The sequence below is a fragment of the Pristiophorus japonicus genome, chromosome 14, assembly GCF_044704955.1.
Source record: "Pristiophorus japonicus isolate sPriJap1 chromosome 14, sPriJap1.hap1, whole genome shotgun sequence".
Taxonomy (NCBI): domain Eukaryota; kingdom Metazoa; phylum Chordata; class Chondrichthyes; family Pristiophoridae; genus Pristiophorus; species Pristiophorus japonicus.
In genome coordinates, this window is record NC_091990.1 from 12,779,429 (window position 1) to 12,807,367 (window position 27,939).

General features: G+C 42.4%; 1 protein-coding gene and 1 long non-coding RNA gene across 2 annotated transcripts; one reads left to right on the top strand and one right to left on the bottom strand.

Annotated features, from left to right (window-relative positions):
- On the top strand, positions 1–16,979 carry LOC139279725 (uncharacterized). The gene is made up of 3 exons (XR_011596515.1): positions 1–113; positions 15,419–15,581; positions 16,456–16,979. It is a non-coding gene; the product is annotated as an uncharacterized lncRNA (long non-coding RNA).
- ccdc28b (coiled-coil domain containing 28B) lies at positions 9,004–27,561 on the bottom strand. The gene is made up of 6 exons (XM_070898888.1): positions 27,442–27,561; positions 20,359–20,555; positions 19,807–19,970; positions 17,430–17,584; positions 15,552–15,574; positions 9,004–14,056 (listed from the first exon to the last, which is right to left on the bottom strand). The coding sequence occupies exons 2-6, from the start codon at positions 20,517–20,519 to the stop codon at positions 13,987–13,989; spliced, it is 573 nt and encodes a 190-aa protein (XP_070754989.1). The 5' UTR covers positions 20,520–20,555; positions 27,442–27,561; the 3' UTR covers positions 9,004–13,986.
- Positions 27,562–27,939: the final 378 nt, after the last annotated feature.

Sequence of the window (27,939 nt, forward strand, 5' to 3'; positions counted from 1 at the left end):
GTGGCGGTGGCGGCGAAGCTGAGCTGAAGAGCGCCATTTTGCGGGCTCAATTGATGCTGACCATCAAGAGAATCTCATCACTTCACCGCCATGGTCATAACCGTCTCATAGTGGTCAGTGTTATCTCAGTTTGCTGCTATATTCTTTATTAAATAAGCTAAATAAATTATGACAACCTTTAGTGCTGGTGTAACTGTGACAAATGCAAACTATCCCTCCTCATCCTTCTCGACTTGGCTGCAGCCTTGGACACGGTTGACCACTCCATCCTTCAACGCCTCGCCATCACCGTCCAGCTGGGTGGGGCTGCACTCGCCTGGTTCCATTCTTATCTCTCTAATCGTAGCCAGAGAATCACCTGCAACGGCTTCTCTTCCCACCCCCGCATCATTACCGCTGGTGTCCCCCCCCCCCCCCAAGGATCTATCCTTGGCCCCCACCTACATGTTGTCCCTTGGCGACATCATCTGAACATAAGAATTAGGAACGGGACTAGGCCATCTAGCCCCTCGAGCCTGCTCCGCCATTCAACAAGATCATGGCTGATCTGGCCGTGGACTCGGCTCCACTTACCCGCCCGCTCCCCGTAACCCTTAATTCCCTTATTGGTTAAAAATCTATCTATCTGTGATTTGAATATATTCAGTGAGCTAGCCTCAACTGCTTCCCTGGGCAGAGAGTTCCACAGATTCACAACCCTCTGGGAAAAGAAATTCCTTCTCAACTCGGTTTTAAATTGGCTCCCCCGTATTTTGAGGCTGTGCCCCCTAGTTCTAGTCTCCCCGACCAGTGGACACAACCTCTCTGCCTCTATCCTGTCTATCCCCTTCATTATTTTAAATGTTTCTATAAGATCACCCCTCATCCTTCTGAACTCCAACGTGTAAAGACCCAGTCTACTCAATCTATCATCATAAGGTAACCCCCTCATAGAAACATAGAAAATAGGTGCAGGAGTAGGCCATTCGGCCCTTCTAGCCTGCACCGCCATTCAATGAGTTCATGGCTGAACATGCAACTTCAGTACCCCATTCCTGCTTTCTCACCATACCCCTTGATTCCCCTAGTAGTAAGGACTTCATCTCCGGTATCAGCCTGGCGAATCGTCTCTGTACCCCCTCCAAAGCTAGTATATCCTTCCTTAAGTAAGGTGACCAAAACTGCATGCAGTACTCCAGGTGCGGCCTCACCAATACTCTGTACAGTTGCAGCAGGACCTCCCTGTTTTGTACTCCATCCGTCTCACAATGAAGGCCAACATTCTGTTCGCCTTCCTGATTACCTGCTGCACCTGCAAACTAACTTTTTGGGAAGAGTTTCATGCACAAGGAGCACGACCCATCTCCTCTATCTGGGAGTCTACCTTAGCCCCGACGAGGAAGCCTGGCCGGCGAACTGGCAGGAGCTGGAGGCCAAGGTCGCCGCTCGCCTAGGGCGCTGGACAGGACTGCTCCGAGTGCTGTCCTACAGGGGTCGAGCGCGAGTCATAAACCAGCTGGTGGCCGCCATGTTGTGGTACCGGCTGGTCACTTTGACCCCCTCCCCCTGCGTTTGTCGCCAAGATACAGAAAAAGCTGGTGGACTTCTTCTGGAACAACAGGAAGCACTGGGTCTCTGCGGCGGTCTTGAGGCTCCCGCTTGGGGAGGGCGGTCAGTCGTTGGTGTGCGTCAGCACCCAGCTCGCGACTTTCCGTCTTCAAACCCTGCAGAGATACCTTTACGTCGAGCCCCCTCCTAGGTGGCGTGCTCTGGCGACGTATTTCTTCCGCCAGCAGCACGACCTCAACTACGACACGCAGCTCCTGTTTGTAAGTGTGGGGGGCGTCAGGACTGCCCTCCGGGAGCTGCCTGTCTTTTACAAGGAACTCATCAGGGTCTGGAACAAAGTCTCCACCAAGCGCAGCTCTCCACCAGCTGGAGTGGCGGCCGTCCTGCAGGAGCCGCTGCTCGGGAATCCGTACCTCCACGACCAAGGTTTTAGGTGGCGGTCGGACGAGAGGGCTGGTGAGGTGACCAGGGTCAGGGACCTGCTCGATGGCGGAGGAGCGGGCTGGATGGCGCCAGACACGCTGGCGCGGCTTCTAAATTCTGCCAACGTCCGCCGTGCAGCCGATGCCATCGAGTTGCTAAAAACAGCTCTGGGCCCCGACTCTGTTAGGTGCATCGAGGAGGCTCAAGCACGTGGGGAGATCCCGTCCGAACTGACCCCCGTCCGGACGGAATTCCTCATTGGCGCCAAACCCCGGAACCTCCCTCGGGAGCCGGCGCCTCACAACTTGAGCCGCCTCGAGGAAATCCCCTCCGTGCCTTTCAGTTCTGCGCGGAGGGGTTTCCTGTACGGGCTGCTCCTGCACACTCTCAACTTTGCCATCCTCGCCTGCCGTCCGGACACGCCATGGCGTACCATCTTGCCGTCCGGAGGAGGCGGGGGTCCCCGATGGAGGGCACTCCACGCGGGAGTCCTCCCAGTATTTATCGGGGACTTGGCCTGGAGGGTGGTGCACGGAGCAGTGCCGTGCAATAAATTTTTAAGCCGGTTCACGGGCTCCCAGGCCGCCTGCAATTTCTGCGGTCTGGAAGAGTCCGTGTTCCATGTTTTTATGGAATGCACGAGGTTGCAGCCCCTGTTTTATTATTTAAAGGGGCTGCTCCTGAAATTCTGGCTGCACTTCAGTCCCACACTCCTGATCTTTGGGCACCGTGTGCGGAGGGGAGCGGGTAGGTCCGAGGGCCTCCTCGTAGGACTGCTCCTGGGCACGGCCAAGGGTGCCATCAGCCGGTCCAGGCAGCGGGCGGTCGTTCAACCTGACTGCCTGCCTCTCTTCCGCGCGTACATCCGCGCCAGGGTGTCCTTGGAGATGGAGCACGCAGTGTCCACCGGTACGCTCGCGGCCTTCCGCGAGAGGTGGGCGCCGGAGGGACTGGAATGCATCGTCACGCCCGGCAACCAAATTTTAATTTGATTTTATGTTTTAAAGTTTAATTTGTTTTAATTGCCGGTGTTTTTTTTAGTGTCCCCCTCCCCTTTTATAGGGGGCACTTAGGAAAATAATATTATTTTAGTGCCCAAAAAAAAAAATGGCCGTTGTAAATGTTTGGTGCGTCCCCCAGATCGGGGGGCCAAGGTTTAATGTTTTTGTTTACTCCAAAAGAGTTTCATGCACAAGGACCCTCAGGTCCCTCTGCACCGCAGCATGTTATAATTTCTCCCCATTCAAATAATATTCTCTTTTACTGTTTTTTTTTCCCCCAAGGTGGATGACCTCACATTTTCCAACATTGTATTCCATCTGCCAAACCTTAGCCCATTCGCTTAACCTATCTAAATCTATTTGCAGCCTCTCTGTGTCCTCTACACAACCCGCTTTCCCACTAATCTTTAGGTCATCTGCAAATTTTGTTACACTACACTCTGTCCTCTCTTTCAGGTCATCTATGTATATTGTAAACAGTTGTGGTCCCAGCACCGATCCCTGTGGCACACCACTAACCACCGATTTCCAACCCGAAAAGGACCCATTTATCCCGACTCTCTGCTTTCTGTTAGCCAGCCAATTCTCGATCCATGCTAATACATTTCCTCTAACTCCACGTATCTTTATCTTCTGCAGTAACCTTTTGTGTGGCACCTTATCGAATGCCTTTTGGAAATCTAAATACACCACATCCATCGGTACACCTCTATCCACTATGCTCGTTATATCCTCAAAGAATTCCAGTAAATTAGTTAAACATGATTTCCCCTTCATGAATCCATGTTGCGTCTGCTTGATTGTACTATTCCTATCTAGATGTCCCGCTATTTCTTCCTTAATGATAGCTTCAAGCATTTTCCCCACTACAGATGTTAAACTAACCGGCCTCTAGTTAACTGCCTTTTGTCTGCCCCCTTTTTTTAAACAGAGGTGTTACATTAGCTGCTTTCCAATCCACTGGTACCTCCCCAGAGTCCAGAGAATTTTGGTAGATTATAACGAATGCATCTGCTATAACTTCCGCCATCTCTTTTAATACCCTGGGATGCATTTCATCAGGACCAGGGGACTTGTCTAGGTAGAGTCCCATTAGCCTGTCCAGCACTACTCCCCTAGTGATAGTGATTATCTCAAGGTCCTCACTTCCCACATTCCCGTGACCAGCAACTTTTGGCATGGTTTTTGTGTCTTCCACTGTGAAGACCGAAGCAAAATAATTGTTTGAGGTCTCAGCCATTTCCACATCTTCTAAGGGACCAACATTTACTTTAGTCAGTTTCCACATGTACACTGATGACACCAAGCTCTACCTAACTACGAGTTCTCTCAATCCCTCCAACACTCTCTAAATTGTCAGACATCCAGTTCTGGATGAGCACAAATTGTCTCCAATTAAATATTGGGAAGACATTGTGGCGAGGACCGAAAACAAACTCCATTCCCTGGCCACTGACTCCATCCCTCTCCCCAACTTCTATCTGATGCTGAACCACACTGTTTGCAACCTTGACCCTGAAATAACCTTTCGACCACACTTCCACAGCATTCAGGAACTGCTCATGATGAAGAACCACATGTGAACAAAAAAAAAAGTTTATTTGACTCTTGGGACACTATGTTGGAACGCCTAGAAAGTCAAAGTTTTGCACTTACGCAATACAAGAATGCAGTAATATCAAAAACAAAACAGTACAATACTAAAAATTGATTTTATTTAATTATATACAGCAATGATTTCACAGAATTAGTTTCACACAAATAGAATATGACAGTGTTAAGTAAGGTAGTTGCTGCTTTTGTTCGTAATCCCCAAGCAATACTTGTATAAATTCCAATAGAAAACACTTGACTATATAAACCTGAGTGGTTAGAATATGGAACTCGCTACCACATAAAAGTAGTTGAGGCAAATAGCATAGATGTGTTTAAGAGGAAGCTAGATAAGTACATGAGGGAGATAGGGATAGAAGGTTATGCTGATATGGTGAGATGAAGAAAGGTGGGAGGAGGCTCAGGTGGAGCATAAACACCAACACGGACTAGTTGGGCCGAATGGGCTGTTTCTGTGCTGACTGTAGTCAGAGGTTAGCAGGTCATAATTACCCTCTGAACCAGAGTGCTAAGTAAAATAGATTGGAATGCCTTTGTGTGTGTTCATTTAAAACTATTGTATACAAAACCGGATCCTTATGAAGGCACTTGAATTATACCAGCACATTAATATAAACAGTGGAGTGAATTGATGTTGATGCATTGAAATTATTTTTTTATATTATAAAATAATAGTTTACAGCTATAGCCCCAGCGCTGTTGCACAATGTGTTTAATATGAACTGAATATAGTAACAATCTAAACAATTCAGCAATAACCAGTCCAAATAACTCATTCCTTATTAACGCATTATTTGCATGGTGTAACTAGAACACTAGCAAGAGACTAGGAAAACTGGTAACAACCATCACATTACGTGTTGGTAACCAAGCCCCAAGTGATTTAGAACAGAGGTCAGGAGAAAGTTCCTTACACAGAGTTGTAAGGATGTGGAATTTATTTACAAGGTTAGTGGTCAATGCAGAAACTATGCCAACATTCAAGATTAGATTGGAATGATGGATGGAAGGAAAAGGGGTTCAGGAGATATGGGACCAAAGTGGGTAAATATCATTAGAACTACTTGGAGATTAAACACCAGCAGGGACTGGTTGGGCCAAGTGGGCCATCTCCATGTTGCACTTCAATGTATTTCTAGGCGAGCCTAGTCAGTTAAGTCAATAACCACATCACTCAGCTGCCATAATGTATTTTCACTTTAAGCTGATAGACAACATCAGCGGCAAAAAGTCTACTGTGAACTATAACAAAGGACAATTAATGCAGCCTTTCTAGGGCCACCCACATCTTGAGCACTTTTTTTTCTCTCCTCTCCTCCTACAGACCTGGACTCTCTTACTGGGATGTGGTTCGTATCTCACCCAAGTCCCTTAAATTCATGTGAGCCTTCATAGTGAGCATTGTAGGCTTTTTGACTGCGAAGGACATCACAGCCTAGCAAAATCCTGGCCTGAGTTGGTGTCCATACTGGGACATTACAGCAGGGGTCACTGGATAGAGTGCAGAGGGGGAAATCATGGCTGATTTTTCCCTTCTCTAACCCAGCAGGACTCGAGACTAATTGTAGCACCTTCAACGTTGTAGAAATCTGAGAACTCAGCGCAGACTGGGAATCAAACCAGTCTGGTCTGTGTGAAGATTTCATATTTTTTGAGGAAGAAAAGCAACAGGTAAAATTAAACAAATACTGACTGAAATTTTGATGCTACACATTGTTCAGAAATGACCGATAGCATCTGCAACAATGTGTGAAACTGACACAACCTTTATTATCTTTCGGATGAGATGTTAAACTGAGGCCCCGTCTGCTCTCTCAGGAGGACGTAAAAGATCCCATGGCACTATTCCAAAGAAGAGCAGGGAAGTTATCCCCGGTGTCCTGGCCAATATTTATCCTTCAAATCAACATAACAAACAGAGATTATCTGGTCATTATCACATTGCTGTTTGTGGGAGCTTGCTGTGTGCAAATTGGCTGCCGCGTTTCCCACATTACAACAGTGACTACACTCCAAAAGTACTTAATTGGCCGTGAAGCACTTAGAGATGTCCGGTGGTCATGAAAAGCGCTACATAAATAAAGTCTTTCTTTAGTTATTAAGGCTAAAAGGAAAACCTTTATACTATTACAAAGCAATAGTTATACTCTACAGACGTAACTTTTTATACTTGATAGTTTATAGCATGTGAATACAGTGAGACAGTATTTTTCTCAATTCAGGAAATACCCCAGAACAGATAACTACTTCAGATAACTGTCTGTGTATTAATTACAATGTTGTACCATATTAAATATTAATTCAGCGTGGAAACTGATTTCCAGTTTCGTTAAATAATGAAACATATTGGAGATACTGGGAGTTTCAGCCAGTTATAAATTCAGCAAATTAAAGTAGGTGACATTTAGGTTATCAGCTTCTTTTCTGTACATTTTAGCAAACCAGTGTTAAGATTCTAGCCACGCACAAGCCCACAGGCTATTTCCCTGTAATGTTACATTATGATGTCTCATTTCCATAACTGCAAAACCACGAAGACGTCTAATAAAAAGACTTATGAAAAGCAGTGTTAGTAATCATGAATAGGTTGAGCTAACTATAGTTCACTACACTATATACAACATCAAAAAGCTTCCCTATTACTGTTGAGCAGGTCCTTTCGTTCCTGGTGCATCATAGTCACATTGCTCTCAGTTACACTGAATTGTTGCCATGGCAAATCTATTGTCCCAAGATACAGCATGCTCAAATAAGGATGTGCAGCATATCAGATGCCCTGATTTCTAAAGATCCTAATTCAAGTAAAACCTGCTGTTAAACTTCAAAGCAGCAAATTTAACTCTAGTTTCAGTTGACGTTCAGAACAGCTATACCCTGGAATAACCTGAAGTCTAATTAAATGGTGACTTTTTAAAAAATATTCCCAGCACATAGGGGAATATCTGAATAACAGGATTAATGCTGTAGTATGGCTTTCAGTGTCATGCAATGCACCATTCTCTAAGCAAGAGTGCAGGGGAAATCCCTGTTCACAGCTCCTCGCCAATACCAATCTATCCAGAAGCCAGGATGTGTGAAACAGTAGCTTAGGGTACAGTTTTTATCCTTCACCATGAAGAAACACCTGACCTCCACTCTGTGGCTCACTGCGATGGCATGGGCAACATTAAAAACTCCCCTTGAAGGGGCAGCATTTTGGTATTGGTTTGGCCCTGTCACATTTTTATATGTTTGTAACAATGCACAAACAATACGCTGTGCACACTCGTATATAAGAAGAATAGTAGAATACCCATATTTCCCCATACGGGACACAGATACTGACCATGTCCAAGCAAAGTTCTGAGGCTCATGATGCTAATCATTGGCCCAGATTTTGCTGTAATAATAACGGGGAGACTATCAGTGCTCGCCATTATTGCAGGGTAAATCTGACAGCAACTTCTGGCGACCACACATGCACAGTTATACACGGAAATCCAGAAGTTTCTGTCAGAGATATTGGCGTCCTCGCCGACAGACTCAGTACTGACATGAACTTAAGGTAATTACCTACTAGTCTTGCATTAAAGCCGAATGAAAAAGATAGGTGCATTCAGGAGTAAGTGAGTTTTTAAACAGCATAAAAAGTGACACTATTGAACAACCTCTCTGGCCCTGAAAAATTAATTTTACAAATGTGGAGTCTCAGTCCCTCAGAAGAAAATTAATGTTGGAGTTATTTAAAAAATTTAAAGAATTAAAAAAAAATGTTTCTGTTTCTCTCTCCCTTAATCCCACGTGTATGCCCCAATCTTTATTTTGCTTCCTATACAATGATTTAAATGAAATGTATATTTTCTGTTCTTTACTTCCTAGTTTGCAGTCTCGGTGAGGATTGTTCAATCTAATTAGTTAAAGAGCCTCCCTGCTGTTTTCCCAACTCTCAGATACCGCAGATCCCCTGTAGAGAGCGCACAGCGTATCAGACATGGGATTAGTAAAAATCTCCACTGACAAGCCCGTGAAAAGTTTTTGGGCAACTGTACGCGAGGTGAATGGGGATAGCCGCTTAAGAGCAAAACCTAGGCCAGTGGATTGTTACTGAAAATGCCAAACTTAAGAATTTTATGAGAAAGTAGATAATAATTTGAATAGTACTGTATTAAAAAGCGCAAAGATGTTTGCAGGGGTGTTTATTCAAATCCATCATCTCTTATCAAAAGTCTCAGATATTCCTGGAAGTACCAGAAACCCTACTGAAAAGTGTCAAAATGTAAACATTTTGAAACATTAATAACATAAGATAACATAAGAATTAGGAACAGGAGTAGGCCATCTAGCCCCTCGAGCCTGCTCCGCCATTCAACAAGATCATGGCTGATCTGGCCGTGGACTCAGCTCCACTTACCCGCCCGCTCCCCGTAACCCTTAATTCCCTTATTGGTTAAAAATCTATTTATCTGTGATTTGAATACATTCAATGAGCTAGCCTCAACTGCTTCCTTGGGCAGAGAATTCCACAGATTCACAACCCTCTGGGAGAAGGAATTCCTTCTCAACTCGGTTTTAAATTGGCTCCCCCGTATTTTGAGGCTGTGCCCCCTAGTTCTAGTCTCCCCGACCAGTGGAAACAACCTCTCTGCCTCTATCTTGTCTATCCCTTTCATTATTTTAAATGTTTCTATAAGATCACCCCTCATCCTTCTGAACTCCAACGAGTAAAGACCTAGTCTACTCAATCTATCATCATAAGGTAACCCCCTCATCTCCGGTATCAGCCTAGTGAATCGTCTCTGTACCCCCTCCAAAGCTAGTATATCCTTCCTTAAGAAAGGTGACCAAAACTGCACGCAGTACTCCAGGTGCGGCCTCACCAATACCCTGTACAGTTGCAGCAGGACCTCTCTGCTTTTGTATTCCATCCCTCTCACAATGAAGGCCAACATTCCATTCGCCTTCCTGATTACCTGCTGCATCTGCAAACTAACTTTTTGGGATTCGTGCACAAGGACCCCCAGGTCCCTCAGCATGTTGTAATTTCTCCCCATTCAAATAATATTCCCTTTTACTGTTTTTTTCCCCCAAGGTGGATGACCTCACATTTTCCGACATTGTATTCCATCTGCCAAACCTTAGCCCATTCGTTTAACCTATCCAAATCTCTTTGCAGCCTCTCTGTGTCCTCTACACAACCCGCTTTCCCACTAATCTTTGTGTCATCTGCATATTTTGTGACACTACACTGTCCAGAGTACTTAAGGAGGTGGCCTTGGAAATAGCGGATGCATTGACACTCATTTTCCAACATTCCATTGACACTGGATCAGTTCCTATGGAGTGGAGGGTAGCCAATGTAACCCCACTTTTTAAAAAAGGAGGGAGAGAGAAAACAGGGAATTATAGACCGGTCAGCCTGACATCGGCAGTGGGTAAAATTATGGAATCAATTATTAAGGATGTCACAGCAGCGCATTTGGAAAGAGGTGACATGATAGGTCCAAGTCAGCATGGATTTGTGAAAGGGAAATCATGCTTGACAAATCTTCTGGAATTTTTTTGAGGATGTTTCCAGTAGAGTGGACAAGGGAGAACCCGTTGATGTGGTATATTTGGACTTTCAGAAGGCTTTCGACAAGGTCCCACACAAGAGATTAATGTGCAAAGTTAAAGCACATGGGATTGGGGGTAGTGTGCTGACATGGATTGAGAACTGGTTGTCTGACAGGAAGCAAAGAGTAGGAGTAAATGGGTACTTTTCAGAATGGCAGGCAGTGACTAGTGGGGTACCACAAGGTTCTGTGCTGGGGCCCCAGCTGTTTACACTGTACATTAATGATTTAGACGAGGGGATTAAATGTAATATCTCCAAATTTGCGGATGACACTAAGATGGGTGGCAGTGTGAGCTGCAAGGAGGATGCTATGAGGCTGCAGAGTGACTGGATAGGTTAGGCGAGTGGGCAAATGCATGGCAGATGAAGTATAATGTGGATAAATGTGAGGTTATCCAATTTGGTGGTAAAAACAGAGAGACAGACTATTATCTGAATGGTGACAGATTAGGAAAAGGGGAGGTGCAACGAGACCTGGGTGTCATGGTACATCAGTCATTGAAGGTTGGCATGCAGGTACAGCAGGCGGTTAAGAAAGCAAATGGCATGTTGGGATTTGAGTATAGGGGCAGGGAGGTGTTGCTACAGTTGTACAGGACCTTGGTGAGGCCACACCTGGAGTATAGTGTGGAACTTGAGGAAGGACATACTTGCTATTGAGGGAGTGCAGCGAAGGTTCACCAGACTGATTCCCGGGATGGTGGGACTGACCTATCAAGAAAGACTGGATCAACTGGGCTTGTATTCACTGGAGTTCAGAAGAATGAGAGGGGATCTCATAGAAACGTTTAAAATTGTGATGGGTTTAAGACAGATTAGATGCAGGAAGAATGTTCCCAATGTTGGGGAAGTCCAGAACCAGGGGTCACAGTCTAAGGATAAGGGGTAAGCCATTTAGGACCGAGATGAGGAGAAACTTCTTCACCCAGAGAGTGGTGAACCTGTGGAATTCTCTACCACAGAAAGTTGTTGAGGCCAATTCACTAAATATATTCAAAAAAGAGTTAGATGAAGTCCTTACTACTAAGGGGGATCAAGGGGTATGGCGAGAAAGCAGGAAGGGGGTACTGAAGTTGCATGTTCAGCCATGAACTCATTGAATGGCCTACTCCTGCACCTATTTTCTATGTTTCTATGTCCCCTCTTCCAGGTCATCTATGTATATTGTAAACAGTTGTGGTCCCAGCACCTATCCCTGTGGCACACCACTAACCACCGATTTCCAACCCGAAAAGGACCCATTTATCCCAACTCTCTGCTTTCTGTTAGCCAGCCAATTCTCTATCCATGCTAATACATTTCCTCTGACTCCTCTATATAGTTTGCATTATAGGATGAAACATACTTAGTCCAATTTAGAAAAGAAAAGAAATGGTTTGGCTGACCACCTTTTCGATGAGGCCTGTAAAAAGACTCAGCACTAGTATGCCCTGCAAAGATTTTCTGAATGCTTGTGCATGTACGGATCAAGTTTTATTTGCCCAAACATTTGGTCTGTTGCCCAAATTCAAAAGATCACGCAGAACAGAAAAAAAGCTCAGTTGGGGGGACATTTTCACTTCCAAATCATAAAAGTTATGGGTTGAAATCTCACTCTTGAGACTTAAGCAGATAATATAGGCTAACATAATAATGCAGTATTAAGGGAATGCTGTATTGTTCGAGTTTCTGGGTAAAACATTAAACTAAGGCCCAATCTGCCTGTTCAACTGGTTGTGAAAAATATTATAGCACTGTTCAGAGAATTCTGCCACTGCTGTGTCTGAGAACCATGGAGTGCTCTCTCTGGCCTGCTCTGCCATTGCTGAATGCTTCCTAGTTGAAACTGCCTTCTGGAATGACTTCCAGCACCTGATCTTGTCAAACTGCACCTCCCTTTTGAGGTGTAGGCTGGCTTTAAGAAGTGCAGGCTAGCTTTAATTGGTGCTAGCCTTGTGCGAACTTGTGCCTCGTGGTGATTGTGCAGCCTCTCAGGGTTAATCACACATCGCGATCCCCGTACCTGTTTTTGGAGGCTATTGAATCTTTAGTGTTTAACTTTTGAATGGCATACACACTTTGTGCAAAATATTTTCCTCCTGGTCATCCAATAGAAACAGATGCTGCAAATGGTCTAATAATGTTTAAACATTGAAATAAAATTTTAAACACAACTTTGCATGAGTCACATCACCACTTGTACTCATTCAAAACATTATGAGCCTGGTTTTATCTGTTACAATTGTACTGGAGCAGACTTGACTAAGATTGCCACATTTCCGGCATGTTTCCAGAAGGGTTACAAACACCACTTTGTTGAACTGAAACAACATTCTTTGTGCAGCAACTGTACATACGTGAAGTAAAACCCTAGAATAGTAGTTCTCAAACTTTTTGAATTGGGACTTACCAAAATTTCTTATAAGAACATAAGAAATAGGAGCAGGAGTCAGCCATTTGGTCTCTCGAGCCTGTTCCGCCATTCAATGAGATCATGGCTGATCTTCTATCTCAACTCCACTTTCCTGCGCTATCCCTATATTCCCTGATTACACACCCTGATTGATTATATACCCTGTCACCTCAGTCAGTGATGGACATTTCTGATGGGAGCCAAGTAACACGCAACTATTTTTGGGGAGTGGAGGTCTGGGGTTCGCCCACCCACCAGAAAATTGACTTGTGGCACTTTATTTGGTGCATTCTCCAGGGGTGGACTGAATTTTCTGTTCCTGGTCTTGCCCCCCTTTCCGATACCTCTCCCCGAGTTGAAACAAATAAATGGCCCCAGCTTCACAATACTGTTGGAATGTGTACAAAGTGAAGGGGAACCCACACGAGCAGCACTTCTGCCCAAGGGAGCTGTAGTAAAAGTTGACTAATCTGAAGAACTATAACTTTGAGCTGTTTGGGAACCAGCAGTCTTGGATTTGGGCTGCCTTTGTTTCAGTGCTGAGGCAGAGGCAGAAACCTGATTGGAGAGATTCGAACATAGATAAAAGATTACATGCAAGATAATTAGGACAGAGAAGAGGAGAAAGATTTTCTTTTACATAAAGTGTTGTGAGAGGCTGTGGAATGTACTCCCGGATTTAGTGACTGAAGCCAAGACCATATCAACATTTAAGAATAGGATAGATAGGTTTTTGAAGGAAAGGGGGAATAAAGCGATGTGGGAACAGGAAAGACAGATGGGATGAGGACTCCATCTCGTGTGAAGATAAACATCAAGGCTACGGTTGCATAGTGGTTATGTTACTGGACCAGTAATCCGGAGACGTGAGTTCAAATCCCATTAAATAAACATGGCATTTTTTTTTTAAAGCGCTAATTATCAGTAATGGTGACCATGATTGTCAAAAAACAACTGGATCACTGGTGTAAAAGCAAAATACTGCGGATGCTGGAATCTGAAATAAAAACAGAAAATGCTGGAAATCTCAAAGTGGTTCATCCCAGTCACTGGCTCTGAAACATTGTCCAATTGCATGTAGCCCAGTGAGGACAAGGTCCGATTTGGATTCAGCTGTGATGCCCCCACTCACAGTTCAATAATCCACTGAAATTTACTGTCAAGGCTCACTGAGTCAAGTAATGGCCTCTGTAGCAAAGAGTCAGTGTTTTCAGGAGATGAAGGGAGGAGATAAAAGTGACAAGAAAACACACTGCTCCCCCTTAACAGTCAGCTTTTAAATCAGGTTCCCACCTTCAATGTAAAATCCAATAATTTTATGCATTATATCTTCCCCCTCCAGCAGTGCTTCCATTGAGGAGTGCAGTCCATTTTCCATTATCCGAGGTTCCATTGAGTCTCATTAACCACAATCTCTATGAAGTAGGTGGCTTCAGTTCTTGGTTTTTTGGCAGTTCTTGATTTTCTGCTAAGTGTAGTTTTTGTCTGAATTTTTACTAAGGATAATTTCCTGAGATTATATGGAAAAATTATGCACCTAATCAACGGTTAAAAAGCTCTTACATGAGCTCCCTTAATAGCTCAATAGATGAATATAGTGCCCGCTATAACACTAAGACACAGAGGCCAGGAGATGTCTAGTTTGGTTCATGATTAGGTCTCCGCTGTTGCTCAGTGGGTAGCACCCTTGCATCTAGAGTCAGAAGTTTGAGAGTTCAAGTCCCACTCCAGAGACTCGAGCACATAAAATCTAGGCTGGCACTCCAGTGCAGTACTGAGGGAGTGCTGCACTGTCAGAGGGACAGTACTGAGGGAACACAGCACTGTCGGAGGAGCAGTACCGAGGGATCACCGCACTATCGGAAGGGCAGTACCGAGGGAGCACCGCACTATCGGAGGTGCTTTCAAATGAGACGTTAAACCGAAGCTGTCTGTCCTCTCAGGTGGACGTAAAAGATTCCACGGGACTATTTTGGAAGAAGAGATGGGGAATTATCCCCGGTGTCCTGGTTAATATTTATCCCTCGATCAACAGCACGAAAACAGATTATCTGATCATTATCACATTGCTGTTGTGGGAGCTTGTTGTTTGCAAATTGGCTGCCGTGCTTCCTACATTACAACTGTGATTACATTTCAAAAAGTACTTCAATGCTTGTGAAATGATTTGGGATGTCTGGTGGTCGTGAAAGGCGCTATATCAATGCAAATAATTTTTTTTTTCTTATGATTTGTGCTGAGTTTGCTGATCTCAGGTGGAGCACTATAACTGGTGTTCATGATCCTGGATTCAGGAGACAGAAAAGCATTCCTTTAAGGCTTGTAGGGGGGAATCTAGAACTAGGGGGCATAGTTTCACAATAGGGGGTTGCCCATTTAAAACAGAAATGAGGAGGAATTTCTTCTCTCAGAGTGTCATGAATCTTTAGAATTCTCTACCCCAGAGAGCTGTGGAGGCTGGGTCATGGAATATATTTAAAGGTGGCGATAGACAGATTTTTGAATGATAAGGGAGTCAAGGGTTATGGGGAACGGGCAGGGAAGTGGAGTTGAGACCAAGATCAGATCAGCCATGATCTTATTGAATGGCGGAGCAGGAGCTAAAGGGCCTATTCCTGCTCCTATTTCTTATGTTATGACTTGTTCCCTTCTAGAATAGCGTGTGTGGACCTCAGTTGAGCACAGGACTGAGATTGTCTGGAACGTCCTTCACAATCAAAAGGCCTCCTGATGCACAGGGGTAGATTTTGACTTTGAGAGATAGTGCAAAATGGGCGATAGTGAGTTAGCAGCCTGGTTTATATCTCTACCCCATTTTTATTTCCATTGACATCCATTTTCATCCAGATAAAAATTGGGAATACTCATTACCAAGCAGTCCTGGAACTTGAATCTACAACCAGCTATTACTAAAGTAGCTAATTCTTGGAAGACAACTGACTATAGATAATTATTGACAGGAATCATTTGAAAAGGATACATTGAGGTGCTAAGCTCCTCCAACTGTAAGGTAGGCAAAATTAAAAATATATTAATTAATACAATCAGATAATAAATCATTAAAAACTAACAGCCATTCAAGATAATCAGTGTTTAACGTCATTAAGTCCATGCTGCTGACACCCACTTAACAATGGCTTCTTTGTGTAAAATGGTGGGACAATTTCAACCACACTTCTTTACAGCTGTTGTCAATCCAATCTAAGGTTACTCAATGGGAGAAGCATTTCTCCACCTCTGCGACCGGTGGGCATCGGAGGGACTGAAGTGCTTTGTCACTCCCCAAAATAGAATTTTGATTTAATTTGTTAAGTTTCCATTAATTTTGGTTTAAGTTGCAGTTTTATTGGTTGTGTCCTTTACCAAGGGGCCACTTGCTTCCTTTATTATTGGTGATGGCAATTGGCATCAATCACCAAAATTAACAAAAACAGTCGTATTTCTTCAAAGCTGAACTGGTCTTTCCTGCATCAATTCTTCCACCAACATGGACGGGTGTGGTCCCCGAGTAGAACTCACTCACTAACTAATCAAGAATCAAGTTGCTATTTCTTTCAAGACTGGGTTTCAAACTTCCCAATAGGAATACAGCACTGCACTATTTTTATTTCTAATAATCTGATCCACTCCCACTTATACTTGTCCACTATGAACTCCTTCAGAATGGGAAGTTTTAGCATGTAAGCTATTTACCTCTCTATAGCTTTTGCACTAGTGCAGTTTCATAATAAACCACTTGGAAATACATTTTCTTAAGGTTAAGATTGTCAAGTCTCTATTCCACAGTGAACACTGCACTGCTGTGAGTTGCTTTTCTGAAAGCTAAGAAATCACAAAACTTTTTTACTCCTGCATTACAGCATCAGAAAATCTTTTTATTTCAGAACAGCTGTAGTCACATCAATCGCAATGCTGCCAGCAATGCGATGAAAAGCTTTGTAAAGTAGTATTTACATTGTAACAGGAGCAGTAACAAGTTACTTTGATGCCACACTACCATATGTGCTGAGGCGTGGCCCAAAGCCAGAGTGAAGAAACAGGGTTAGAGAACCAGGAATAAAGATCTGAGCTACAATTGGCAAGGTTCATTTAACAACACGGGAGAGGAAATATTCAGCAGAACATGTGGAAAACAGTCAGAGACAGACAGACATGAGCAAGAACTAAAGCCAGCAAATAAATTGGACTTACAGAGCCTGTTATCAACAAGGTCAGCAGTGGTCCAGTCTGGATTTAAATGATCAATGAGGCTCAAATTTGTGTAAGTAGCCTGTTCAAATGAGTGTTAAATGATACAACTATGCTTGAGCGAACCCACACTATTAACTGTTTCAGTATTGTATGTGCATGCTTTTGAAATATTTTAAATGCTTTCCATTAAGAACCTGACAATTTATTTTCTGTAAATGTCTAATAATAGATTAAAACAATTAGAAAAACATATCAAACTTGCCCACTATTCAGTGTAGTATTACATTGTATTCATTTAAAAGTGTGGTGGAAAATATTACTGACGTTCTCAAAATAATTGCCATGCACAAGATAGATCAATGACTACGTTTCACATTAGTTGTAAAAAGAGGGAGATATTCCATTTCCTTGGAAAAGAGAGGTGCGCAAAGCCTCACGTTCCCCATGTGCATCAGTGCTTGAAGAGTTTAAGAAGCTATAAAGTCAATGAGTGCGATTTGTACGCTCTCATCTCTGGGACCTATAATTGAATTCATTCCAATCTGATTTCTCTGATGTCTTTTAATTGTTCTGATCAAAGTTATATCCAGATGTTGTCATTACGCAACAGACTCCATAGCAGCATACCCTCACTAATGACATCGAACAAAAACACTCCCTTACTCACATTAGTCAGAAGCTGTTCAAGATTCCTGTCGGATGCATTTTTTTTCTTATCCTCAGAAAGCTCTTCCACGTGGCTGTCGAGGCTGAAATGTAAACGAGCCATTTTTTCCTGCATCTCTCTCACATGCTCCATCTGTTCAAAGGAGCACTCTTTCCCTAAAGATATTCAGCATTTTCACAATTGGAAAAAGTAAAAAAAAAAGGAATTCAATAAACTGCAGCAGCACATGTTTCTGACGCGGTTTGCTCATAAACTGAGTCCCATGGACCTACAACAACAAGTTGTGGTTTATATATTTATATAGCGCTTTTAACGTAGTAAAACATCCCAATGCGCTTCACAGGAGCATTAAACAACAAAATGTGACACTGAGCCACATAGAGATATTAGTGTTATATATTCTTACGACCTCACAAACACACACTCAAAGATGACTCCATTACACAGGAACTTGTCAGGTGACCTGAGACCCGATGCTTTTATTCTTGTAAACAGCAATGGCTGCATTACTACAGTAGTCCACTAGGTGGAACTATATATTACAATTAGGGCAGATGATCAAAAGCTTGGTCAAAAAGGTAGGTTTTAAGGAGCGTCCTAAAAGGGGGAGAGAGAGAGGCGGAGAGGTTTAGCAACAGAAAGCACGGCCCCCAGTGGTTGAGCAATTATAATCATGGATGCTCAAGTGGCCAGACTTAGAGGAGCACAGATATCTCGGAGGTTGTGGGCCTGAAGGAGATTACAGAGATGTGGAGGGGTGGGGCCATGGAGGGATTTGAAAATAAGGATGAGAATTTTGAAATTGAGGCACAGCTTAACCAGGAGATAAGTCAGCGAGCACATGGGTGATGGTGTGTTAGGACACGGGCAACCAAGTTTTGGATCACCTCTAGTTTACGTAGGGTAGAATGCGAGAGGCCAGTCAGGAGTGCATTGGAATAATTGAGTCTGAAGGTAACAAAGGCACGGATAAGGGCTTGTTTCACTCCAAAATCGCATCTCACGATGGAATTGCAATATTGATTTGCCAATACTGAAGTTATTTCAACTTACTTAAATTTTCAGTTCGTATAGCAGCGTAATGGTTGTGCACTGGAACACGATTCACAGAGGTGATTGGTTCATGCTAACCACCACATGAGTTTGGCATGAATCAACCAGAAAGGAAAGACGCAATCTGTACCGCTACAATCAGACATTCCCACGGAGACAAAGCGCACACACACACACACACACACACACACACATATATATTTCCATATGTATATACATTTACATGTTTTTTTTAAATGTATAGATTGCTTTCTTAAAATTGGATTTGTTTTGATACAACTATAAAGAGAAACAAATACATTTGCCAATGGTCAAGGGGTTATCAATTGAGTAGCTGACAAGATACTCACAGCCAAGCAATAATAGTAGCACAACAATTGGATTCAGCATCCGGAGTTGGAGGGTGAAAACATACTAGCCAAGTTTTCCTGCCCTGTGTACAGTGCAGTGATCCCTGCTGGAAGCATTGGTCTGGATTTTAGGCAAAGTAATGGCGCTCACCGCTGACCTCGAAGAAAGCTGTCCACAAGGATCTAGCAATCTCTGTGGCGTCTATTTTACCTCTCCCGATGTTCATTAGAATCTGGCACCAAGTCGAAGGGATCTCCAGCATCCAGCAACAGTGATGTAATCAAGCTGGCTAAGCAGCCAATCACATTGAAGAATGCTCACACAGCAAACCAGGAAGTAAAATGTACTGATTTTCCTTTACATTTTAAGAATTTTACAGAGAGTGAGATAAAGATTGGGACATTAAGGTAGAAGCTGAAATGTCATACAAACTTTTTTTTTTTTTAAAAAGAATATATATAAATAAAAGTCCATGGAATTATCATAATGGAAAAATGACATTCCACAGATATAAAATTAGTAATTCAAGGCCAGAACAGTTGTTTAGCAATTAATGCACCGTTAAAAACCCAGTTACACCTCTTTCAACAAGGCTTAACCTTTTTAGCAGTTTGTAATGGCAATATTCCAGTGTAAGTGGAGAAGTTTTCATCAATTCAGTGTGATTTGAATTAATTGCCAGTTCCAGAGAAGCATAGAATGACGGACAACAAATGCTAGATTTTCTGCATTTATCTGCGCATGTGCGGACTCCAAAAGTTGCTGTTAGTTTCAGAGGAGTACGCGGTAAACGCTAAGAAAATGGCCATCAGAATTTAACTTAGGAAGTCTGGAGCAAAATATTCATTGTCAGGTTTGAAGATAATCACAATGTTATCTCCATCAATCCACACATACATTTTACTAATCATACCATATAGTTATATTGCTCATTATTTTTAAATGTCACAATCTCTTCAGTCAAATAACTCACCAAAGGCCTGCAATTTCCCAGAGTGGAAATCATTCAGTAAATTCAATAAGCCACATTCCATCTCTCTCACATCAGAAACATCGGTCAGGAATGAATGCTGAATTGGAGCGGACTTTATCATCTTCCCCGTTGAAGGTGGGGGCTTCACTTTTTCCTTGTTTGACCTGCTCAAATGTTCAAACAAATGTGGATTGAAAAAAGTAGATCAAAATAAAATCATCTTAATCATATCAACTACTTCCTACCAATAAAAGGGAAAATTGGCACTTTTTTTCCCCCAAAGGCAGGTAGTCTCCTAATACTGTTTCAAGTCTGTTAATTTAATTTTGGGATTAACAATAAAAATGACCACTAAGAACAGATTTTCTTGCTATAAGTGGTCCTTTTTCCAAGTTTAATTGCTTATATATTAAAGAGATATTCATGGTGACAGATCAGCAAGCAAAGGATACACATATGAAATCAGTCGGAACAGATTACACAGAGAAAATACTCATTACACTGGAAATCTCAACGGGATTTAGAGTTTACACCAGTTAACTTGGCACTTACCGTTTCAACTTTGACCTTAGTTTTGGTGAAGGAGGCTGAGGTAAACCAGTGGTGAATGTGGCACTCTTACTGGCTGGCACAAATGGTTTCCTGGGGTTGCCCTGTGGCGCATGCTGGATCAAAGTGACCCTTGGACTTTGTTTCCTTTTCTTCTCTTCCATTCTCGGGTGTTTCACAGTTGGATTCAGAGATCAAAGCTAAAGTGAATAGGGTCATCAAATTCATATTTTTTGAAGTTTTATCCACACAACAGCAAAACTATTTTTCAAATATTTTAATGCATTCACCGAATGTATTCATCTGACATTTTGTAAAGACAGGCAGAATGGAAAAGGAGGTGGGTAGCTCTGATAATAAAGGACGACATAAGGACATACAGGTAGAGAGAAAGGATCTTGGTTCAGAAGATCAGGAAGTAGAATCAGTATGGGTGGAGGTAAGAAATAACAGGGCAGAAAATACTGCTGGGAGTTGTTTACAGCAGCTATACCATTGGACAGAGTATTAATCAAAAAATAATAGGAGCTTGTAATCAATGTTCCCCCTCATTTTGGGGGGTTTACACGGCCCATTCACAGTTTATTGAAAAAGCCAGTCCTGGGCTACACGGCACTGGCAGAGAGCTGAGTGGCCGCCCAGAGGGAACATTGCTTGTAACAAAGGTAATGCAATAATTGTGGGAGGTTTTAATTTTCATATAGACTGGGCAAATCAAATTGGTAAAGATTGTCTGGAAGACGAGTTCATGGAATGCATTTGAAACAATTTCCTAAAACAATACATCGTTGAAGCAACCTGGAAACAGCTATTTTAGATCATATTGTGTATTGAGACAGAGTTAATTAGTAATCTCATATTAAAAGGATTCTCTGGGGAAGAGTGATCATAATATGATAAAATTTCACTTTGAGTTTGTGTGACAAACTTAACCTGAAACTTAAGATGTCTCTCTAAAACTCAATTTAAGAGTCTTAAGGGGTAACTAAGCAGAGTGCCGGGCTGAGCGATCGCAGCCACTACCCCGCGAAGAAACCGCATCAGGAGTGGCAACAAAAAGGTAAATTTTTTTTCCAATTGGGCACCTCCTCTTTAGTTTTTGCCCTGGTAACAGTCAGTCACCCGATACATGTCCCCTGAAGCAGTCGGTGTTATCGTTCACCGCTCTTCAGGGGTCGAAAGCCAATTTCAGGGACAGGGCGATGCACATGGCGATGACATCATGATCTCTGGGCTTAGGAGATCAGGGTGAACGCCATAGCACCGCCACTAAACTCCTGCCCAATATGGTGGGAGTCGTCGTCAGTGTCTTGCCCGAGCGGTAAGGCATTTGCGCCCCATTGCCCCCCCCCCCCCCCCCCCCCGGCGGCGCAAATGTACAGAATTTCTAGCCCTGGAATTTAAATAAAGTCATACACTGTATGATGGACGAGTTGGCTAAGGTGGATTGGGACATTAGATTAAAAGGTCTGATGGTAAATAAGCAGTGGCAAACATTTAAAGATATATTCAAAAATTCACATCGAATATACATTCCACTGACAAGTAAAAATTCCACTGGAAAAGTGATCCATCCATGGCTAACTAAAGAAGTTAAGGATATAGTAGGTTAAGAGAGGCTCATAATGTTGCCAAGAATAATAGTAAGCTTGAGGAATGGGAGAGCTTTAGAAACCAGCAAAGACTGATGAAGATATTGATTAAAAAAGGGAGAAAATAGAATGAGAGTAAACTAGCAAGAAATATAAAAACAGATTGTAAGAGCTTCTACAAGTATGTAAAAAGGAAGAGAGTAGCAAAAGTAAATGTTGGTCCCTTAGAGGCAGAGACAGGAAAATTATAATGAGGAATAAGGAAAAGGCAGAGACTTTAAACAAATATTTTGTATTTGTATTCACAGTAGAAGCATACCAAACATAGTGGGGAACCAAGAGGCTAATGAGAGTGAGGAACATGAAGTAATTAGTATCAGAAGGAAAACTACTTGACTAACGAATGGGACTAAAAACCACCAAATCCTCTGGACCTAATGGCCTACATCCTAGGGTTCTAAAAAAGATGGCTGCAGAGATAGTGGATGCATTGGTTGTGATCTTCCAAAATTCCCAAGATTCTAGAACTGTCCCAGCGGATTGAAAGGTAGCAAATGTAACTCCGCTATTCAAGAAAGGAGGGAGAGAAATATAGGGAATTGCAGGCCAGTTAGCCTGATAATCAGTTGTCAGGAAAATGCATTATTAAGAAAGTGCTAATAGGGCACTTAGAAAATTGTAACATGATTAGGCAGAGTTAGAGGCATGGTTTTATGAAAGGGAAATTGTATTTAACAAATTTCTTAGAGTTTTTTGAGGATGTAACTAGCAGGATAGAAAAAGGGGAACCAATGGATCTAGTATATTTGGATTTCAAAAAGGCATTCAATATGGTGTCGCATAAAAAGTTGGAGCGCAAGATAAGGGCTCATGGTATTGGGGGTAATATATTAGCATGAATAGAGAATTGGTTAACAGACAGAAAACAGAGAGCAGGGATAAACGAGTCATTTTCAGGTTGGCAGGCTGTAACTAGTGGGGTGCCGCAAGGATCAGTGCTTGGGCCTCAGCTATTTACAATCGATATAAACAACTTAGATGAAGAGACAGAGTACAATTTATCCAAGTTTGCTGTGAGGAGGACACAAAAAGCCTGCAAAGGGATATAGACAGGTTAAGTGAGTGCGCAATAAGATGCCAGATGGAGTATAATGTAGGGAAATGTGAGGTTATTCACTTTGGTAGAAGGAATAGAAAAACAATATTTTTTCAAATGGTGAGTAACTATTTGGCATTCAGAGAGATTTAGTATCCTCGTACAGGAAACAGAGAGTTAGCATGCAGGTACAGCAAACAATTAGGATGACAAATGGCATGTTGGCCTTTATTGCAAGGGGTTTGACATACTAGAGTAAAGAAATCTTACTACAATTGTACAGGGCTTTGGTGAGACCACACCTGGAGTACTGTGCACAATTTTAGTCTCCTTATCTGAGGAAGGATATACTTGCTTTAGAGGCAGTGCAACGAAGATTCACTAGATTGATTCCTGAGATGAGAGGGTTGTCCTATGAGGAGTGATTGGGTAGATTGGGCCTATACTCTCTGGAGTTTAAAAGAATGGGATGTGATCTTATTGAAACATACAAGATTCTGAGGGGATTTGACAGGTTAGCTGCTGAGAGGTTGTTTCCCCTGGCTGGAGAGTCGAGAATTAGGGGTCACAGTCTCAGGATAAGGGGTCAGCCATTTAAGACTGAGATGAGGAGGACTTTCTTCACTCGGAGGGTTGTGAATCTTTGGAATTCTCTACTCCAAAGAGCTGTGGATGCTGAATCGTTGAGTACATTCAAGGCTGAGATCGATAGATTTTTGGTCTCTAGGGGAATCAAAGAATATGGATTTTCGGGCGGGAAAGTGGAGTTGAGGTCGAAGGTTACCCATGATCTTACTGAATGATGGAGCAAGCTCGAGAGGCCGTGTGACCTACTCCTTCTCTGAATTCTTCTGTCATGTTCTTATGTTTTATTATTTTTGTAACAAGACAGGAGTTTAAAGACAGGACATTAAACATGCTGTGAAAAATGTATAATCTAAATGTAAAAATACCCTTGTCACTCACATCAATAATGAATTTCCTTCCTTTTTTAAGCTCACTTGTTTTAAAATAAAACATTTCAACTTTAGAATGCAAAAATTTTAAAATGTATTCCCCATCAGAAAGGTCTTAAAATGACAGTGATATAATCCTAGGTGCCCTGCAGTATCCTATTATTTCAATCATTACATGACTTACATTGGGATCGGGCGAGGGGGAGAAATGATTGTGCCCGCTCACATTTTTTAAGCAATATCATAAGCATCGGTGTAAACCCAGTGTTTATATTTGCTCTACAAATTGTACACTAAGAAAACCTTCCCCCAGTTCAATAAGCTAAAATTACAAAGTAGGGATCAATGAATCAAATATGGAGACATGTCTCCAAATCATTTACCATTGTCTCATGGCTATAATGGAGGTACAAAGCTCCCAGGTGGTCTAGTGGGTAATGGCCACTGAGGCACTAAGCCACACAGACCAGAAGGTTTGATTCTTATTCTGCGCAAAGTTGGGCTTATCTCAGCTGGACAGCAGCTTGAGCACTACAACTGACCTCTAGCATTTGTCGGCTAATGAAGGGAAAGCTCAGACAGGTTCCCACTCCCAATCATTTCCAATGGTCCCTGCTGAAAGGTGTGTCTGTGTGGGTCAAGGAGGAGCAGATTTGGGCTGAGCGCTGATCCCTTTCGCAGTCAAATAACCAGGCAACACTCACTGCAGGAGCTCACAAATGAAGATTGGATGAGATACTGGAAGACTGCTTGTGCCCATAAAACCACAATGCAGCAAAGTTCAACGCCTCCAGGAAAAAAAAAGGAGACACAACTGAAGCAAACACAACAGAGATAAGAAAATATGTTTGCGTGCTCATCAAACATCCTCTTAATCAATGATCCTCACAATTGTAACCATTACAATTCAACATTGTTTCAACGAACCTGTTGATTCATTTAGAGCTAATATATTTGTGTAATACAAAGAAAAGGGGTCTATAAACAACTCCCACTAGTGTGTTTTGCCCTTGATTGTTTTTTTTAGCTCCACCCATACTGATTCTACATTTTGATTTTTTGAGCTAAGATCCTTTCTCTCTACTGTCTTTATCCTATCCTTTATTATCAGGGCTACCCCTCCTCCTTTTCACCTATATCTTTTAAAAGTCAAGTATCCTGGAATATTTAGTTCCCAACCTTAGCCACTCTGTAACCACATCTCTATAATGGCTATTAGATCTTTTAAAACAAAATTAGATTGTTTTTTAATAGGACTAGTATATGCTCATTGCAAAAGTGTCTGGAGTTAGTTACCTGCAACTGCACAGCTCTAAGTGTTCCTATAAGGCCCAAACCATTCATGGACCACTTATATTATACTAATTGCCTAAGTACCTCAAAGTCACCCACACCATAATTGTTACATGCTTGTTATCTTTATTAAAACAGCTGCCATTTTGTGAGTTTGAGGCAATAAAATAGCTGGGAACATGGCTTCTAATAAACATGTGGGATTAAATATAGGAATATTCTAATAAATAGTTTGATATGTGGTATAAAGTACATCCCCAATTACCTCAAAGCGTAAGACAATTCACCATGTTACACATACTTCCAAGTGTCCATTTCTGGAATGTAGTGTGTTACATGACAGTAATTCAATCAAGCAGTTCTCTATGACAGCATAAACAATGAGAACACTCATGCATTTTTTCCTTCCATTTTCTCGCTTCCTCCCCATCAATTCATTGATGCCAGCAATCCTGCCAGTACCCCACCAAAGTGGCTATTTCATTACTTTTTGTGTGTGTGATTCAAGACCTTGAATGGTGGCAGGCTATTCAATCACAACTTGGCCTGATCCTATCCTCATGCACATTTTTCAGTTTGGAGGGGAGGAGAGGGAGGGGAGGGGAGGGGGTTATTGGATGGCGATTAGTAGTAGTAACACTGGCTATTTTCTTCTTTGTGTCTCTATTACTACCCTAGTTGAGATCAGCTAGTTTAGCATAGCCTGTTGGGCAGACCAGGACAAAAGGCTGGAGGAGAATTAAAGGGGGTTTACACTCAAATTAATAAATTGAGGATATGATTATTTTAACTGAAAGTAAAACTGATCATCACTGATCATTTTTAAATATTTTGCCTAATTAAGTTTTAATTTGAAAATGTTTTAAGAAATAAAGCTCAGAATTGGATACATTGTACTGCAGGGATACCGGTTCTATTCTACAGACAATGTTACTTCACACTGTATCTCCTGTGGCATTGCTCATGGGTTCAGGTCTGGAACGCAATTGTTATTTTTAGATGGTAACCTGCTCTCTGCCTTTAAGAACACAGTTCTGAATAGGCAAACCGGGTAATTGCAGCTACTTGTAAATTGCTGAGGTCCATTACAAGCCTGTAAATATAGGCGTGGGGTCAATGGCTGGTTTTCTTTTTAAGACGTTTGCTTTACATCTGTAACAAAGTGACATCTGGTGTTTTTGACAGACACGTGCTAAACATAAGACTGTATTTATTATAAGTATCTGTATATCTATTTGAGCTTTTCAAAAAGGCCAAGAATCAGTTGAAACATAAATGAACTGTAAATGCCAATCGGGCTGCATTTACATTACAACCAGAGGGACACTGTGAGGGGAAGTGACGCTAGGAGGTTGTTGTGGTGTGAGGGCGTGCGGGACAGAATGTCATCCCCCTTCACTCGGAACTCAGGCCAAGAACCCTGACTCCAGATTTATACAGTAACTGTAGGGTCCATGAAAACTGGCCGATGCAGCCTCAGGGAATCACAGCCCTGATGTAAGAAACTGTGTTCCCGATCAGTTGTAATGTGAGTCACAGGTTTGGGTTGGTCGGATAATTAATTATTAGATTGTATAACGCTGCTCTGGTCATAACTGAAATTTCAACGTTTCATTATTTAATGAATTATTTTTTTTCACCTTACTTTAAACTTTCAAGACTGACTTTTGTCAAATGCATTCAAACCATTAAAACAGTACAATTAATTTAAACTTTAAAACTACTCTCCGTTGAAAAATACAGTGTGTCCCAAAGACAAATCGCTCGAATTGATTCTCCCCAGCTTTCCCAGCCCGAGGACAGTGCAATGTTTGGTCCACAAGGCGAAAATAATCCGTACCGACTCTCACAACATTAGCAGTCACCAGAGGTAGGCCCAGATTTACAAACACTCGCAGGACTGATACTGTTTGTTATGGTAACGGCAGCCATACACGATTAGTGCAGCCGAACCATTCATGAGTAACCTAACCATCTCTGGGCGTGTTTTATTTATCCCGTGTTACTTTAACAATAGCATACCAATCTCGTTCACAGTAGTTTGAATCTTGTCCTCGGCCGCTAAACAACGCTCTGCTTGTTCCACAAAACAGTTTGCCCTCGCAGTAAAGTTTTTTAGAGGCTGCATTTATTATAGACGAATCTTTACCTGCAAAGTCAAATCAATCGGAAATGTTTTTTTTCTAATCCTGACACAGGTTGTCCTTCTATTTATTTCTAGGCTCAGCGAGAACGATCCTTAAATTAAATGCTTCCATACAATGTAGCTTCGTCTTCCGCCCAGTGTGACAATAATTGTGTCAGTTTCCTCAGTGCTGGAGTGGGGAGGGCGCCTGTCAATCACCAGCCTCGCTCAGTATTGCTGCCCGCCTCTCTCCCGTCATCAGTGCGCTGCAGGACTAATGCATTAACAGGAGAAAGCACGGAATCGAACTACAATTGATTCACGTGCAATCTGTTGCCACAGACCAGACTCAATTTATTTAAGAGGGCGAGGGTGGTGAGGAGGTTCTCCCTGACCCACCAGAAGAATGCAATCATTTACATTTACATTTACGCGCTGCTCTTACCAGGGGACGACCAGAAATGGGAGCAATTTGGGAAGGTGGGGGAGCGGACCTCGTTGAAGATAGATTTTTAGGAGGCT